Here is a 19,041-nt window from a genome sequence, read left to right on the forward strand (position 1 = left end):
TGTAAGGATTCCAAGAATCCATTCACACACCAAGCACTGTCAATAACTAAATAAAATACCCATCACACAGAGGGCTACTGTTTTCAAATTATGTAAGGCTGCTTTGTAACAAATTCATTTTAAAGTGTTAATGAATTCACAGGAGTTTTTGTCATAATGTATTTTTTCAATCAAAACACACAAGTTCAATTACTATCACTTGGGACTTCCTGACACTTTCTATCAAAAAGCGAGCCTTAAACACTCAAAATGATCAGGAACCACTATTCTATATGGCACACCCACCTCTTCTAGCACTCAATGTTGTAGTCATTGTTGCTAGGTGCCATCAACTCGGTTCTGACTCATAGTGACTTCGTGTACAACAAACGCAACACTGCCCAGTCCTATACCATCCTCACAATTGTTGTTATGTTTTAGCCCATTGTTGCAGCTACTGCCTCAATCCATCTCATTGAGGGTCTTCCTCTTTTTCACTGACCTTCTACTTTACCAAGCATGATGTTTTTCTCCAGGGACTGATTCTCTCTGACAACATGTCCAAAGATGAAGTCTCCCATCCTTGCTAGCTATACTTCCTCCAAGAGAGATCTGTTCGTTCTTCCAGCAGTCCATGGTATATTCAATATTTTTTGCCAACACCATAAATCAGATGCATCAATTCTTCATCGGTCTTCCTTATTCATTGTCCAGTTTTCGCATGCATATACAGCAACTGAAAATACCATGGCTTGAGTCAGGTGTACCCTAGTCCTCAAAGTGACATCTTTGCTTTTCAACACATTAAAGAGATCTTTTGCAGCAGATTTCTCAGCATAATACATCATTTGATTTCTTGACTGCTTCTTCCATGGGCATTGATTGTGGATCCAAGTAAAATATATACATCACAATTTCAATATTTTCTCTATTTATCACAATGTTGCTTATAGGTCCAGTTGTGAGAATTCTCATTTTCTTTGTGTTGAGGTGTAATTCATACTGAAGGCCGTAGTCTTCGATCTTTATCAGTAAATGTGTCAAATTCTCTTCATTTTTAGCAAGCAAGGTTGTGTCATCTGCATATTGCAGGTTGTTAACTAGTCTTCCTCCAATCCTGATGCCAAGTTCTTCTTCACACAGTCCAGCTTCTCGAATTATTTGCTCAGCATACAGACTGAATAAGTACGGTCAAAGGATACAACCCTGACACATATCTGTCTTGATTTTAAGCCATGCAGTATCCCCGTTTTGTTTGAACAACCGCATCTTGTCTATGCACAGATTCTGCACGAGCACAAGTAAGTGATCTGGAATTTCCACTCTTTGCAATGTTAACCATAATTTGTTATGATCCACACAGTCGAATGCCTCTCCATAGTCAATAAAACACAGATAAACATCTTCCTGGTGTCCTCTGCTTTCAGCCAAGACCCATCCAACATCAGTAATGATATCGCTCGTTCCACGTCTTCTTCTCAATCAGGCTTGAATTATTGGCAGTTCCCTGTCAATGTACTGCTGCAACCATTTTTAAATTATCTTCAGCAAAATTTTGCTTACTTGTGATATTAATGATAATAATACTGTTCAATAATTTCTGCATTCTGTTGGATCACCCTTCTTTGGCATGGGCATAAATATGGGTCTCCTCCAGTCAGTTGGCCAGGTAGCAAATTTCTTGGCATAGGTGAGTGAGCGCTTCCAGTGCCTTGTTTTTTTGTTTTGTTTTGTTTTGTTTTTGTTTTTGTTTTGCCAATTCCTTCAGTGCAGCTTGGGCTTCTTCCTTCAATACCATTAGGTCTTGATCATATGCCACCCCATGAAATGGCTGAACATCAATCAATTCTTTTTGGTACAGTGATTCTGTATATTCCTTTTATCTTCTTTTGATGTTTTCTGCATCATTTGATATTTTTCCCATTGTTGTTGGGTGCTGTAGAGTCAACTCCATAGAGTAGAGCTGCCCCATAGGGTTTCCTATGCCGTCATCTTTACGGGGGAAGATCACCAGGTCTTTCTCCCGTGGATCCAGGGTAGGTTTAAACTGCCTACCATTTGACTATCAGCTGAGCATTTAATCATTGAACCACCAGGGCTCCATTTTGCCCATAGAATCCTTCAATATTGCAACTCAAAGCATGAATTTTTTTCTTCAGTTCTTTCCGTTTGAGAATGCTGAGCATGTTTTTCCCTCTTGGTTTTCTATCTTCAGGTCTTTATTCATTTCATTGTAATACTTTGTCTTTTTGAGCCACCCTTTGAAATCTTCTGTTCAGCTCTTTTACTTCACCGTTTCTTTCTTTTGCTTTAGCTACTCTATATTCCAGAGCAAGTTTCAGAGTCTCTCTTGACATCCATTTTGGTCTTTTCTTTCTTTCCTATCTTTTTAATGACCTTTTGCTTCTACCTGTATAATGTCTCTGATGTTATCCCGCAACTCCTCTGGTCTTCAGTCATTAGTGTTCGATGTATCAAATCTATTCTTGAGATGGCCTGTAAATTCAGGTGAGGTATGCTCAAGGTTGTACTTTGGCTCTTGTAGATTTCATTTTCTTCAGCTTTAACATGAACTTGCATATGAGCAGTTGGTGGTCTGTTCTGCAGTTAGCCATTGGCCTTGTTCTCACTGATGATGTTGAGCTTCTCCATCATCTCTTTCCGGCGATATAGTCAATTTGATTCCTGTGTATTTCATCTGGTGAGGTTCATGTATAAAGTCACCATATGTGCTGTTGAAAAAAGGTATTTCCAATGAATAGATCGTTGGTCTTGCAAATTTCTATCATGCCATCTCTGGCTTTGTTTCTATCACCAAGACCATCACCGTGCATCTTGATTGCAAGTTTGATCAATTTCAGACTGCAGAAGTGGGTAAAAATCTTCAGTTTCTTCATCTTTGACATTAATGGTTGGTGTATAAATCTGAATAATATTCACATTAACTGGTCTTCCTCATAGACATATGGATATTTTCCTATCACTGACAATGTTGTTCTTCAGGACAGATCTTGAAATGTTCCTTTTGACCATGAATGTGATACCATTCCTCTTCATCATTCCCAGCATAGTAGACCATATAACTCTCTGATTCAAAATGGTCAACACCAGTCCATTTCAGCTCTCTAATGCCTAGGATATTGATCTTCAAGCATTCCATTTTGTTTTTGACAACTTCCAATTTTCCTAGATTCATACTTTGTAAATTCCACATTCTGATTACTAATGGATATTTGCAGCTGTTTCTTCTTATTTTGTGTCATGTCACATCAGCAAATGAAGACCTTGAAAGGCTTACTCCATCCATGTCATTAAAGTCGACTCCACTTTGAGGCGGCAGTTCTTCCCCAGTTGTATTTTGAGTGCCTTCCAACATGAGGGGCTCATCTTCCAGCAGTATATCAGACAATGTTCCACTGCTGTTCTTAAGGTTTTCACTGGTCAATTTTTTTTTCTTTTTGGAAGTAGGTCACCAGGTCCTTCTTCCTAGTCCATCTTAGTCTGGAAGCTCCACTGAAACCTGGCCACCACGGATGACTGTCATGGATTGAATTATGTCCCCCCAAAAATGTGTATATCAATTGCGCTGGGCCATGATTCCCAATATTGTGTGGTTTTCCTATATGTTGTAAATCCTGCCTCTATGATGTTAATGAGGCGGATGGTGGCAGTTGTGTTAGTGAGGCAGGACTCAACCTATGGGATTGGATTGTGTCTTGAGGCAATCTCTTGAGATACAAAAGAGAGAAGTGAGCAGAGAGACAGGGGGACCTCATACTACCAAGAAAGCAGTGTCAGGAGCAGAGCGCGTCCTGTGGACCTGAGGTTCCTACACTGAGATGCTCTCAGACCAAGAGAAGACTGATGCATCACAAGGACCTTCCTCCAGAGCCAACAGAGAGAGAATGCCTTCCCCTGGAGCTGGCGCCCAGAATTTGGACTTGTAGATTTCTCAACTATGAGAGAATAAACTTCTCTTTGTTAAAGCCATCCACTTGTGATATTTCTGTTATAGCAGCACTAGATGACTAAGACAGTAACCCTGCTGGTATTTGAAATACTAGTGCCATAGCTTCTAGTATCACAGCAACATGCAGGCCACCACAGTACCAAAAACTGAGAGATAAGTAGTGGTAGCACGCAATACCTATTCATAAATAAGATTCTTCTAAACCAGGACTCTGCCTGTTCTTCACTTTGCAGAAAAAAGAAAGAGGTGACTGGGGGTCCCACTGACAATACAGTCATTCATTCAATATTTATGAAGTGTCAGCTACATACAGGTGCTGTTTTAAGTACTGGCAGTACAATGGGAATAAAAGGAACCAGTCCCTGCCCTCACAGAGCTTGTGCTTTCATGGGTTCCAATCAGTCCTACCAATAGAAACAGCTTTAGGAAGTGCCCTCCCAACCCTACTCCATCAAGCTTTCCTCATCAGACTTCTCTGGCAGAGACTGAGGCGGGGCACTTCACGAAATGCAAACACATAGAACAGGGGAAACGTGAGTAAACCTGAGGGCAGTCTGAGAGAGGAACTGCGATCACAGGAAAAGCTATGGTGAGGACGGCTATGCTATGGGACTTCTGAGCCTGAAGAAACACCTGCCCTGAGTACATTACCCCTGGACACAGAGCTGTCCTCCGCTCACCTTTCATCCCAAACCTGGGGAATTTGTACACTCAGCAGTTGAGGATGAAAAATAAGTCCTTTCAAAAGCCTGCAAAAGCTCCAGACCCGTGGTCTACGACTTTGGCCTTAACTGAAGATGATTTAAATAAGTCTTAGACGATCAGTAAACTTAGCTATCCTGCTAAATAGTATAAACTTAACAAAAAACAAATAATTCTTCAAAGAATGACTCTCCAATAATTACAGTAATGGCCAGCAGTGTAGATACCAAAGAAACAAATGAATCACTAGACAAAAATTTAGCTAACAGAAAGGAAAAATTGCTAAGAAATTATATCTGTGAAATAAACCAGTACAATAATCCAATAGGAGTCCTTGTGCCACAGTGGTTAGAAGCTCAGCTGCTAACCAAAAGTTTGGTAGTTCAAATCCACCAGCGACTCCTTGAAAACCCTACACGGCAGTTCTGCTCTGTTCTACAGGGTCACTATGAGTCCGAATTGACTCAATGGCAACGGGTTTGGCTTTTTTTGTTTGTTTTATTATTCCAGTATGTGGTTATCCTGGTAAAAATATTTTTATTCACAAAAATGAATAGCCACAAATAGAAAGCAGATTGGTGGTTGCCAGAGGCTGGAGTAAGTGAGTGAGTGAGTGAATGTCAGTGAGTAACGATGCGAGGGAACGGGGAATAGCTGCTTGATAGGTACATGGTTCTATCTTGGAGTGATGAAAATGTTTGGAACTAGACAGAGATGACAGTCACATAATATTGCATATGTACTAAAAGTCACTGAATTTTTCACTTTAAAATGCTTAAGTTTATGCTGTGTTAATCTCACCTTGTCTTAGTCATCCAGTGCTGCTACAACAGAAATACCACAAGTGGATGGCCTTAACAAAGAGAAGTTTATTCTCTCATACTGCAGTAGGCAAGAAGTCCGAATTCAGGGCACTGGCTCCAGGGGAAGGCTTTCACACTCTGTGGCCTCTGGAGGAAGGTCCTTGTGATGCATCAGTCTTCCCTTGGTCTGGGAGCACCTCAGCACAGGAGCCTCAGGTCCAAATGACGTGTCTGCTCCCAGCACTGCTTTCTTGGTGGTATGAGGTCCCCCTGTCTCTCTGCTTACTTCTCTCTTTTATATCTCAAAAGAGATTGGCTTAAGACATTATCTAATCTTGTAGATGTCATCAATACAACTGCCACTAATCCATCTCATTACATGATATTGATAGGATTTACAACCACACAGAGAAATCACATCAGATGACAAAATGGCAGATAATCATACAATACTGGGAATCATGACCTAGCCAAGTTGACAGATATTTTGGGGGGATACAATTCAATCCATGACACACCTCCATAAAAATAAATAAATATTTTTTTTTAATGGGTAGTTACTCTTAACATGCATGTAGATCGGACCAGATTAACTTATTTGCTATCCTGTATTGGAAAGGTACTAAAGGTAGAATCAGGATACCTACGTTCAAATCCTGACTTGTCACTTACTATGTGACCTTGAGTAAATCGCTAAGCCACTAAAATTTCACTCTTCTCATGTTAAAACAAGGGCATTGTAAGAACTAAATCAAATTATAGTACAAGATGCTAAGCTGAGCTGGAGCCCTCTCAATCATCAAGGAATTATTACTTAATCCTTTGAAAATTGCCAATGCACTCATGTAATAAAGGCAATGCTCTACTCACAAAGATATCTTAAAAACCACCCATTTCCAGAGTACACCTGGTACAGGGTAGATTACTAAACAAATGGCCTTTTTCATTTCCTTTATAGGAATTGCATTCTTTGGAGACTCCAAGTACAGGCATGTCTGAACATCTACATCAAAGCTATCTGAACTGACACAACATAATAACAAATTATTAAGTTTAGCGGTGCCTTGCCATTTGGTATGGTATCCTGTTCCATGAACACACAAGTTTGTTCTGCTTGTTCAAAAGACTGCTCAGCACTGCCACTGCAGAACATCTCATGGAAGCATAGAGGCAGGGCTTCTTCCCCAACAAATCACTTACCCTTCTTCCTAGAATTTCACATCACATTTAGAAAAAAACTGGCATCTGCAGATCCTTGTAAGATAAAGGGCATATTCAGGGGTCTACAAGTTCTCTACAAGAATATTTTAATTTTAATTTCAATGGAAAGATAAAGGCATCATTTTAAGCATATTCTGGATCACCCAGATAACCACTTTATAACCAAATACTGCTCTCCAAGAATGTACATGTGTTGAAAATTACTTTCAGCACTAAGTAGTCCTACTTTCACCATCGGGGGCCAACAGGAAAAGAAAAAAGACATACTTGGTACATAACTGATATGTTTGAGATAAGCGAAGGCCAAGTGACATTATTGGTTTCACAGGAACTCAAGGATGAAGAAACGGCAGGAGAATCGAGTCCTCTGAAGACCAGGCATGCTGAGCTCAAACAAGTCTATGATACAGCTGCTACTGCCATATTGACGGTGAAGTGGCCACTTAGTTTCAGTCAATCAACATCATCCTTCCTAGTAAATCAATTATGTTAATCTGGATTTTATTGGTCTTGTAGTTTTTTTTTTCTAGTAGTTTAGTTTGAATTTTAAAATAAATATGTTTTGGATCACGGTTGTCTAAGAGGTATAAGTATACAGAGTTTATATCTAGTTTTACATTTGTACATATTTAAATAACATACTAAAAATAATTTAAGTCAACATGAGGTTCCAGGGGTGTGAGATTCTTTTTTTTTTTTTTCTTGTAAAGGGGTTGATATATTACTCAATTCTGGGGCAGATGGATCTTCAAAATTCCTCCACCTACTCCACTATGGAAACACCATGCAAGGAATTTCTTTTGCTCCCAAGTTTCTACCCAGCAGAGACAACTTCCTCCAACTAATGCATTTATTAAAAGAAACATAAACACAGTCAAAATCCATCACACCATGCTTATTGATTACATGGATTCACTTAAACCATGGGCCCAATTGTATCCCTGTAAGCCTAACGACCAAATCTATGAGTAAACACCTGTGTTAACAAGGGGCTCTGACATTATGATGATAGGGTTCAGAAGCACTGGGCTCAGGGCTGGAAGAACTAGACTTAAGTCCTCACTCTGCCATTTATGAGTTCTGTGCCTTTGGGCACTTAGCCTCTCTCATTTTCAGTTTTAGTAGTCAAATGAAACAACTCCATTGAAAACACCTGGACTGTATAAGTTGACAACTACATATTAGGTAGTACTATACTGAACGACAAACTGTCAGTTTGTTACATACTGTGGTGACTTGTGTGTTGCTATAATGCTGGAAGGTATGCCACCAATATTTCAAATATGAGCAGTCAGCCATGGTGGACAGGTTTCAGCGGAGCTTCCAGACTAAGACAGACTAGGAAGAAAGGTCTGGTGACCTACTCCCAGAAATTAACCATTGAAAACCTGTGGAACACAACAGAAGATTGCCCAGCATAGTTCTGGGAGACAAGCGCCCTCAGTTAGAAGCCACTCAAAACACACAGTAGCCACAACAATGGACTCAGACATGCTAGTGATCATTAAGACGGTGGAGGACTGGGCAACATTTTAGCCTGTTGGACATGAGCCGCCATGAATTGGAGCCAACTTGATAGCAGCTAATATTAACAATCACTGCAAGATACTATAATGTGGTAAGACTCTGCATGCATGGGGTTCATAACAGGTGGAATAATTGAGTCAACAAACATCGCCCATGTGCCAGCTGCACATAAAGTGCACACTGGGCCTTTACGAAACAGAAAGACTATCAAGACAGAGAGTCAACCCCAAAAACTTAATCTACTGAGCGAAATCAACATGAACTAAAATTCTGGGCAGAATAAAATAAGTGCTATAAAAGGGGTCCAAGCCAGCATCCGGCGGCATCGTTTCACATCACTCCTGCAGATTCCACGCCATACGTGTACCTATCATTCCAATTTTGGTGACTGTGCTTTTTTAATGAAAAGGTCAAATACCTTTCACTAAATATAAGCTTCTTGGAGGAGATTAATTTTTTCATATCATTTTTAATGAGACATTTATTATACAATTACTCTTGACATTTTAAAAGCATGTTGATAGTATTCCGATGAAGACCCCAAAAGTAACTGTCTGAGCCTGACCTCTGATCTCTTTGCTAAGAACAAACAAAAGTGACAAATGTAAACTAATACTCTAATCCTCTGTCAAATATGTTTGTTTGTGGGGTGTGAGAGTATGTGTGTGTGTGTGTGTGTGTAATCTACTACACTCTTTAAACTGTAGCCACACAGAATAATCTTTATGTTGGAAGGGTTATATGCCGTAATTAAGTAGCCCTGGTGGAACAGGGGTTAAGCACTCAGCAGTTTGAACCCATCAGCTGTTCCGAGGGAGAAAAGACCTGGCGATCTGCTCCTGTAAAGACTAAACTACAGCCTAGAAAATCCTATGGAGCAGTTCTACTCTGTCCTATAAGGTCACTATGAGTCAGAATCGACTCAACAGCATACAACATGCCCTAATTTGCCTGCCTTTCCTTTTCTAAAACTTCTATTCATCCCTCAAGATCCAGCTTAAGTGTTACCAGCTGCCCCAAGCAGTTATTGAAACACTCTTCTGGACCCATAAGACCCATGTACTCTCCTCTATGACAGCGCATTTCACATTGTACTGAATAATTTCTATCTCCCCTACCATAATTTGAGATATCTGTTTCATTGTCATGCCCTTAGTACTTAGCACAGCGTTAGGCAAATAGTAGGTATAAGTGTTTGTGGGATGAGTGGGTAGATGCAGTATGAATTAATTCAACAACTAAACTTCACCCCAGAGTTAGAATTATTCAGGTTTTCCTTCTAATGATCAAATTATGATACACATTAGCAATATACTTTTTCTTATCTCCACATTCTAACAGAATGTCAGAATCTCTGTATGTTTTTGAAGAAGTGTCAGCTCATTCACCTCTGGCCTCTCAGGTCTACTTTCAAGGTAAACTTAGAGACAGAAGAGCTACATGGACGAAATGATAAAATTAATCCAAAGATACACTGAATTATCTTAAGTGAATTTTTACTACCTTTACACACTACTTTATAAAAGTGACTGTTGTTTTCCCCAAATCACTTATTTACCTTGTTTCATAATAAGATCAGTCTTTTCAAGGTTTTTCTAACATTTAAAAACAAAACTTCTCCACTTTAGTTAATTCAGCTTTATTACAACTTCAATTCACATATTCTTTAAGCTACAATTATTAGCATATTTAATAACATTTATTGCCTACTTCTTTCCTACTCTGTTTCATCACAGTGAAAATGAGATATTTTGGTCCCTCCTCATTCCCAGTCCACACCAGATGGAAAACATGAGGTTCCTGGCCACAGAGCAGTGAGGATCCTTTCACCATCACTCTCCCCCTCACCTGCACCGGGTACAGGCCAAAGGGAAAATCACCTGGCTGCCCAGGGAGCATACCTCCCTGCTGTACCACAAGAGGCAGAAAGACCTGACTGTAGAAACATTTTGTGTGCACAGAGAACATCCCAAGAGAGGCAGAGAAGACTCAACAATGCAGCCAGAAAATTCCAAAATATTGAATTCTTGAGACCCAGAGCGAGACGAGGTATTGCAGAGGTCTAACTCAAGCTTTTCATGGTATAGGTAAGGAAAACGAGGCTCGGTACCTACTTAGCAGCAGAGAGAGAATGAGCACTCAAGTCTCCTGACTCCTGTTCCCATGCTCTCGCCACCATACTACTTCTTCTCCAGCCTCAGCCATATCCCCCTCAGGCCGTACACATCAGGGACAACACAGACACAGTCCAATTAAGCACAGGAATGGAAGATTGTGATTCTTCCTTCAAGTAGAAGCCTAAATATTCACTGGCCATACAAACAGAGATACAGCAAGATCCACACTTGTGTATTTAATGAAGAATAGAAATAAATCACAATTTTTAATTCATTTCAATCCAACATATGTTCATTGAGCATCCACTATGAGCAAGGGCCATTGCTATGTGTTCAAAAAAAAAGATGGTCCATGCTTTTCTGACACATTTATTACAGAAACATAACTGACCATACTATAGATCATACCATCACTTGTGTGGTAATGGAAATATAAGCAAAGTGTTACTGGGGCCCAGAGGAAAACACAAGTAACACTGACTAGAATACGTGGACTTAGAGTTAGAAGTTTGGTGAAGGCTTCACAGAAGAGGCAGCATTTTCATTGAGTCTTAAAGACTGTCGCATGGTGAGAAAGAAAAAGTAAAGCATTCCATAGACAGGGACTAACTTGACCACATGTACAAACCAGAATGCATGACATGTTCAGAGAATGGCAAACAGGCAGACTCAAATTACATGGGGAAAGAGTCACAAGAGATGATATTAGCAAACTCAATCCAGGCAAAGTGGTTTGTGAAAAGTATTGAATGCTACAATACAGACTACAAAGGGAAGTCTTCGAAGGACTCCCAGCCAAGGAGTGACAATCCTCTCTGGGTTTTAAAAGGTAATTCTGCCATTAGTGTGGAGAAGGGATTGCAGATGGGAGAAACTGGATGCAGGGAAGCAGATTCAGATACTTTCCCAAAAGGAAATCACAGTAAGGAGAAGAGTTCCTTGTCATACTTTCCTCAGAGCATTTTCCAAGCCTGATGACTCTCTTCACACGAGAAGGGATGCATTTCTCAAGCAGGTAATGAACAAAAGGCTTTTCTTAGACTCTCTCCTTAGCCTACATGGAATTCCATGAGTAGGACTTTAGGCTAGCTGTGTGGCTGCACAGGTGGAAGGGAGAGTGCAAGAAGAGTCCTAAACAACACTCTGAAACATACCGGAAACATACTGAGACAAAATCATGTTCTCCAACGCTGTACCATCTCACCACCACTGCAGGCATTATCACCAGTCTTCATTCAGCCTTACATTCACATGCTAAACTGAGCCCTAACCCTGCTCCCAGCACTGTGCTGCCACCAAAGACAGACAAAGGCAGGCGGGCAGCCATAAGAGAGGAAGAGACTAGTAAGGAAGCCACGGAAATAATCTAGGTGGGGAGACAAAACTCAGCTGCGCTAGGACAACAAACGTACAGGCAATTCTGCTGAACACAAAGCTAGATCTGCTCTCCTTGTCAACCAACAATCTCAGGAATCTAATTCATTAAGCATGGGAATAGAAGATGGGTTGGTCATTTTTAAACTGGGGAGTGTGTGATGATCCGTGGGTGGAAAAATAAGTAGTATGGCCTCTATTTGTATTTACCAGTCCCTGGGTGGTGCAAACAGTTAATGTGCTCAGTTGCTAACCAAAAAAAGGTTGGAGGTTTGAGTCCACCCAGTGGCTCCTTGGAAGAAAGGCCTGGCAATCTACTTTCAAAAACTCAGCCATTGAAAATCCTATGCAGCACAGTTCTACTCTGGCTCACATGTTGTCGCCATGAGTGGGAGTCAACTCAACTGGTTAGACTGATTCTACTTGTGTTTACTCATTAATCTCACTCTTTTAAAATGTTTACTTTGATGCATGTTTTATGAAATATGTGAATTCAATTTTTACATATATAATTTTTTTTTAATTTCTAAATAATTAAATACGAATATTTTAAAATCCATAATCAAAACAAATTTTTGGGGGCTGGGTTATGTGATCAAAAAAAAACTTTGTAAACCATTATGATAAACTATAGTCCCATCCACCCACTGAAGGTCAGAACTTCAGTTCTACACAACAAAGTATTTTATTGAACTCAACTAAGACCAACTCAACTAAATCTGTATCACATACCTAAAAGTGAAAAAAACTAAAGGTGTGAAAAAAAGGAGAACATCAATCACTCTATATTTTTAACAGATAAAAGCCTCCTTAGTCTTATATCTTCATGTCTTTCTCAAAGTGCTGACAATGATTGTTTAGGAAGTAAATAACAGTCTAAACCAAGTATTTTTTTTTTTTTTAACTAAATTTATACTTAGGAACACATTTTAAAATAATTTAATCTCTCAAGGAAGCACTTAAAAAAAAATTAAATAGCTAACTAAATCAACCAGCCTGTAGTTTAAAGTTTTACTAAAGGCAGAAAAATAATCCTGTGTCATTAAAAATATGTGTCACATTCAAATCATATAGGCCATAATGTATTGTCAACTGGAGTTTTTGAGTAAAGCTATGATACTTGCATATATTTTTTTAATAGCGTATGGATAGAAAAGGAGTGTATCTAGAAAAAATTTCTCCTGATTCTACATGAAAATACCCTTCATTTCTGTTGACTGAGGACCCTGGAACTTTTCCTACTCTGAGCTCCTTTTAATTTTCCACCTTTTGTAGGCTCTAATCAAAGTTCTTATATTTCAGATAATACAGATTAAATTCTCATTTGACTACCAATAATTATAATGAAAACTAAAGGTTAATTTCCCTACAAGTTTTAATGTTGAAAATCCAGTTTAGTATATATTTTTTTAATCTATTACTCATATTCACACATTTTACAAAAATTCAGTAAGTGTCTCCTGTGTACCATGCACTGTGTTCTATACACTGCGTGAGCAGGAGTAAAGGGATATAAATATGTCAAGTCAATCTTCTCTCCACAGAGGGGAAGCTCCAAGAGGGCAGGGGCTTTCCTCCAAAAGAATGAAACACTGCCCAGTTCTGCACCATCCCCATCATCTGTTGCAGACCATACCACTGTGTTGCATATAGTTTTCATTGCCTGATTCAGGGAAGTAGATGGCCAGTCCTTTCCTTCTGGTCTTACTTAGTGTGGAAGTTCTGCTGAAACCTGTTCAGCATCATAGCAACACACAAGCTCCACTGATAGACAGGTGGTAGCTGTGCATGCGGTGCACTGGCCAGGAATCAAACCCAGGTCTCCCACATGGAACCACCAATGCCCCCTGGCATCTGAGAGGCCAAAATAAATACTCCTGACTGCCTCCCCAAGGAGCTTACACCTAGTGGAGATGGGACATGAGAGGAAAAAAAGGAACTCAAAAATACTTGCAAATAATTACAATATTCTCATTCATATATAAGAATATCTGACAACAATTTCCATCTCCTTTCTCTCCCCACATAATGAAAATCTTATGTAGCTCACAGACAGGTTTATACTCACTGCACGGTCGGTCTATTTCTAAATTTAATTACAATGCTTGGCAAGACTTGGGAAAACATAATTTCAATTGATTTCAAAAATAAATCCCATTCAATATAAGACGATGGAATTTTTCACACTTGTGAATTTTTTATTTACTTGATAATGAAGATGACTTGGCATATAAAAAATTTCCAAATAAACTTTGGTCTAGCAATGATCCAGAGCCAGTATCTGTTAACAAAAATGAAATGGTTTTCTTCAAAAGGTCAAAAATTAAACTCTTCTTCCAAATAGATTTACTTTCCCTTTCAAATTAAATATGAAACATAAACATTGGTGAAGTCTCTCACAGTACTTACTGATCCATACAGCTCCCCCTTCTCATTCATTCCGAGGTAGAGTCCACTGTCCACGCCTCGAATGCTGACCAGGCCCACTGCTATACTGATAAATTCCAGAATGCCTATAGGACAAATGGGAAAAGACAAACAGCAAGTCAAAGCACAGCACATTTCCTTGGAATCTTAGCACTACAAGCAGTTTTTGAGAGGACATTGAGCCCAGCTCCCAACTTTGATAATCTCACACTAGTTAAAGAATTGTCTTCAATTTAAAAGAACTGCCTAAAAGAATTTATTTTCAAATAAATTCCATCTTACAATAATGATATAAAATACTTATTGAGATAATGACTTATATAACAAAATTATTTAAGAATAAAAAAGCTGGGGAACTAGATTAATGGAAATAGAACAACCAGAACAGAAATATTAAGAATGTTCATGCATAATGAAGAATGTAACCAATGTCACCGAACAATTTGTACAGAAATTGTTGAAGGCGAACCTAAATTGCTGTGTAAACCTTCACCAAAAAACACAACTGTCATTTTTTAAACAGATTTTAAGTAAAATAAATAAGTAAATAAGCCAGTATCTGCATAGATATGCCAAGAAGTGATATGACAAATAAGCCAATAAATTCTAATTAACCCAAAGAGTATAACTTAACAGAAAAACAACCTATTTCCATTTTATAAATGTGAAATTAAGTATTTGTGTAAGGGTGTTGTTGTTGTTGTTAGGTGCCGTCCAGTCGGTTCCCTCTAATAGTGATCCTACGCACAACAGAACGAAACACTGCCGAGTCCTGAGCCATCCTTACAATCGTTGTTATGCTTGAGCTCATTGTTGCAGCCACTGTGTCAATCCACCTCGCTGAGGGTCTTCCTCTTTTCCGCTGACCCTGTACTCTGCCAAGCATGATGTCCTCCTCCAGGGACTGATCCCTCCTGACAACATGTCCAAAGTATGTAAGACACAGTCTCACCAACCTTGCCTCCAAGGAGCATTCTGGCTGTACTTCTTCTAAGACAAATTTGTTTGCTCTTTTGGCAGTCCATGGTATATTCAATATTCTTCCCCAACACCACAGTTGAAAGGCGTCAATTCTTCTTCAGTCTTCCTTATTCACTGTCCAGCTTTCACATGCATACGATGTGATTGAAAATACCATGGCTTGGGTCAGGCGCACCTTAGTCTTCAAGGTGACATCTTTGCTCTTCAGCACTTTAAAGAGGTCCTTTGCAGCAGATTTACCCAATTTTTTTTTTATATGCTGAGCAAATAATACGAAAAGCTGGACTATATGAAGAAGAACGGGGCATCAGGATTGGACGGAGACTCATTAACAACTTGCATTATGCAGATGACACAACCTTGCTTGCTGAAAGTGAAGAGGACTTGAAGCACTTACCAATGAAGATCAAAGACCACAGCCTTCAGTGTGGATTGCACCTCAACATAAAGAAAACAAACATCCTCACAACTGGACCAATGAGCAACATCATGATAAAAGGAGAAAAGACTGAAGTTGTCATGGATTTGATTTTACTTGGATCAACAATCAACAGCCAGGGAAGCAGCAGTCAAGAAATCAAAAGACACATTGCATTGGGTAAATCTGTGTAAGGGTGCACATCGGTAAAAAGTTCTATTGAGAATTTCTGAGACATGAACTACATAAATCCAGGAAGGCAAAGGATTAAACATAAGAGGAAACTCTGTTCAAAGATGATGTTAAAAAAAGAGATGTTTCTTATAAAGGGGTAGTTGTAATTCTTTCATGTGCACAAAATGCAACAAATATATCATGCTTACGCTTTACAAAATATTTTTCTAGACCTGCAAATCCATCTAATAGAATGTGAAAAAAAATAAAGAAAAATTACAAATTAATGTTTTAGATCTGATAATCTATATCATGAAAGATACATCTAAACCAAGCCAGTTTATTACTAACCTTCCCTATGTCATAAAACACATGAAGGATAAATAAGGTACCAACTCTACGTAATTCATTTCACATGAGATGTGCTCCCTTCTAAATGCAATCATTTCATTTCATTGAACTATGTATGTCTTATGATTCCTATGTAAATCGCAGCTACCTGAAGAAGCGGTACAATACAGGTTTTAATTATCCTGAAATTAGTGTAAGAAGTTGATTAATGTCCAATTTTCATTATAAAATGAAATACAGGAAACATTCCATTTCATTTACTCATCAAACTGAAAGATATTTGCATCCCCTAAAAGGGTATTCGATAATCTTTCCATTTTCCCTAAACATGAGGCAGCTCTGAAAACTAATAATGATTAGCCATCAGACCCAACAAAGGACAGAGACCATGTGATTTCACAAAACCATTTAACTGCTCTGCGGAAAATTGAGAATAATAACAACAACAATAATAGTAATCTCTAAAATACTTGAGCATTTAGTCTCTGCCAAATGAGAGGCCTGCTCTCATTTAATCTCAGAACAACCCTGGTCATTTTAATATTTTAATCCCCAGTTTATATATGGGGAAATTGAGGTTTAAGGAGGTTAAATAACTTGCCCCCAAGCAATCTGACTCCAAGGCCTGTATCCTTAATTATTATGCACGTTTAACAACTGGTTTTACTTTTCTTTTTCACTCAGAAATTGCTTAATATATCTATGATTTCTGTAACATTTTCACGTAGTTATGCCCTTACTAGTGACTATCAAGCATTAACTAAATCAGACTGACTACACTGCCCCAGTGGGCAGCATTGAAAGTAGCAGAAGGAAAAACAGGTGAGCTACTGGGACTGTGCCCCTTCCACAGGTATCTTCAGGGCACTCAGAGGCCAATCACTGCTACAATGCTCTCTCATCATGCAGAACTTGGGGATGCAAGCATCTTCCTCTCTAGACTATTTACCTAAATCATTTATGTGCACATCCAACCAAATCCATTGCCATCGATTCTAACTCATAGCAACCCTATAGGACAGAGTAGAACTACCCCCACAGGGTTTCCAAAACCGTAACCTTTACAGAAGCAGACTGCCACATCTTTCTCCCTCTGAGCAGCTGGTGGGTTCGAATCACCAACCTTTCAGTTAGCAGCCAAGTGCTTAACCACTGTGCCACCAGGGCTCCTCTACTGCACTTAGCACATAGCTTTTTTTCTGCTAAAGGACGTAAGTTCTGAAATCAACTCAGTAATAAATACCTATTACTTAGGTATTTAATACATGATATTAGGAGAAAGAATTTATTACTCTAATTTATTAACACCTGCTTTAATTAATCACAATTCTACTACTGCGGTTGGCTATATAAGCGTATTCAAAAGTAACCACTAAAGGGCATCTAAATTTTTGAGACGGAAAAAATACACATGAGCCAACTATATTGTAATCAAGTTAGCCTCACTCCAGCTCAACTCACAATGCAGTCTACCAAATGCTCTAAAATGCTAGAAAAGTGAATATTCTGGGGAGTCATAATTGTGACTAATTCCCAATTTTTTAATTAAATTTGGTATTGTCATCAAATTCAAATACCCTATCTTTGAAAAAGAGAAAAAGCTTTCTTATGCCTCCTTCCCACATTCTTTGCATTGGTAGTCACATTTTGCCTTAAGCATCATCTGAAAAGGGGTCAACAAGAAGCACAATGTGACTAACTACACCTCCTGCAGTAGTATAATAAAACTGTCCTTGCTGGTATACCACACCCACAAGAAATACATCTGATGTTACAATACACCTATGCAGGTAGAAACAAGGGAGAGATTGCGGCTGTCCCTGCCAAAGAAATGCACACAGTGGGGGAAAGGGGTAGTGAGGCATACTCATCCAGCAACTAAAGTTGCCAATTATTAAAAAAGAAGCATTGCTACTTTGCTAATCCAGAATGAGTAGCAAAAGTAATTCAAAATGTACAGTGTTTAAAATGTGAAATTCTTGGCTCCTTTCTCAAAACTTAAAGTACTTTATGAAAATTAAATGAGATTATAATCTAAAACACCTAGCACTGCTTGAAAAATAGTAAAGATACAAAATACTGTTGTCATAATCATTATTACATAATTTGGAAATGAAAGTATTAAGATGTGACTTGGCTCTGTGTGTGTGTGTGTGTGTGTGTGCGTGCATGCACGCACGCATTTCATGGCATTGACAAGACAGCTGCCACGTATATGCATTCATTTATTCATTCAACAAACTATTACCGAGTGACTATTACAAGCCAAGCATGATGCCATTTGTCAAGTACGTAAAGATGAGTAAGATATAGCCTAGATCCTATACCCTCAAAGAGCTCACCATCCAGTAAAAGGACAAACAGATAAACATAATAGAAGTGTGGCAACTGCAATGACAGGGAGATATTCAGGACATGGTTGGTGTCCAAAAATGGGAAGCTCCTTCAAGTTTGGGAAGGGAAGCCAGAGGAGGCTTCCTGAAAGAAAAATACCTGAGATAAGTCTCCAAGGACCTACTCATGGAAAGAGCTATCTGTTGACCCCAGGTAGAAAATATTTTGTCAGCATCCATGTCTCTGCAGTTGCTTAGAAAACAGAGACCTCAAAATCAAAGCCCACCTTTTCTTGAGATCAGCTCAGTGATCTGAGGGCAAAGAGAACACAGGGATACGTGACTCGCAGCCATTCCACCACATACAGAGAAAGCCAATGTTGAGGGTCAAAAAGACCTGGCAACACGATCTATCCCACCCTGACCCAGATTGAAATCTTTATCATCACCAGTTCCATCTTGCCCAAAATGAACTATATAATCTCAGGTCAATTAACCTTTCTCTAGGCCTGAGCCTGCGCCAAGCAAGTGTTGTTAACTGTACTAACTTGAGTAGCACTCACTACCCATTTTATTTATTTCCCTGAATGTTCGGCACAGAGGGATGCTGAATCAATAATAGGCCATGGAAGGTTTCTGTGTAAACTTTTAAATGTTTAATGAT

At 39.0% G+C, this 19,041-nt stretch overlaps 1 protein-coding gene across 1 annotated transcript in view; it reads right to left on the reverse strand.

Annotated features, from left to right (window-relative positions):
• Nucleotides 1-19,041, reverse strand: part of FGF9 (fibroblast growth factor 9) — a 45,493-nt gene that overhangs the window by 20,180 nt on the left and 6,272 nt on the right. Inside the window, exon 2 of the mRNA XM_003414023.4 lies at nt 14,103-14,206. Within this exon, the coding sequence (XP_003414071.1) occupies nt 14,103-14,206 (104 nt within the window). The remainder of the gene's footprint in view (nt 1-14,102; nt 14,207-19,041) is intronic.

The sequence above is a fragment of the Loxodonta africana genome, chromosome 23 (assembly GCF_030014295.1).
Source record: "Loxodonta africana isolate mLoxAfr1 chromosome 23, mLoxAfr1.hap2, whole genome shotgun sequence".
NCBI classification, from domain to species: domain Eukaryota; kingdom Metazoa; phylum Chordata; class Mammalia; order Proboscidea; family Elephantidae; genus Loxodonta; species Loxodonta africana.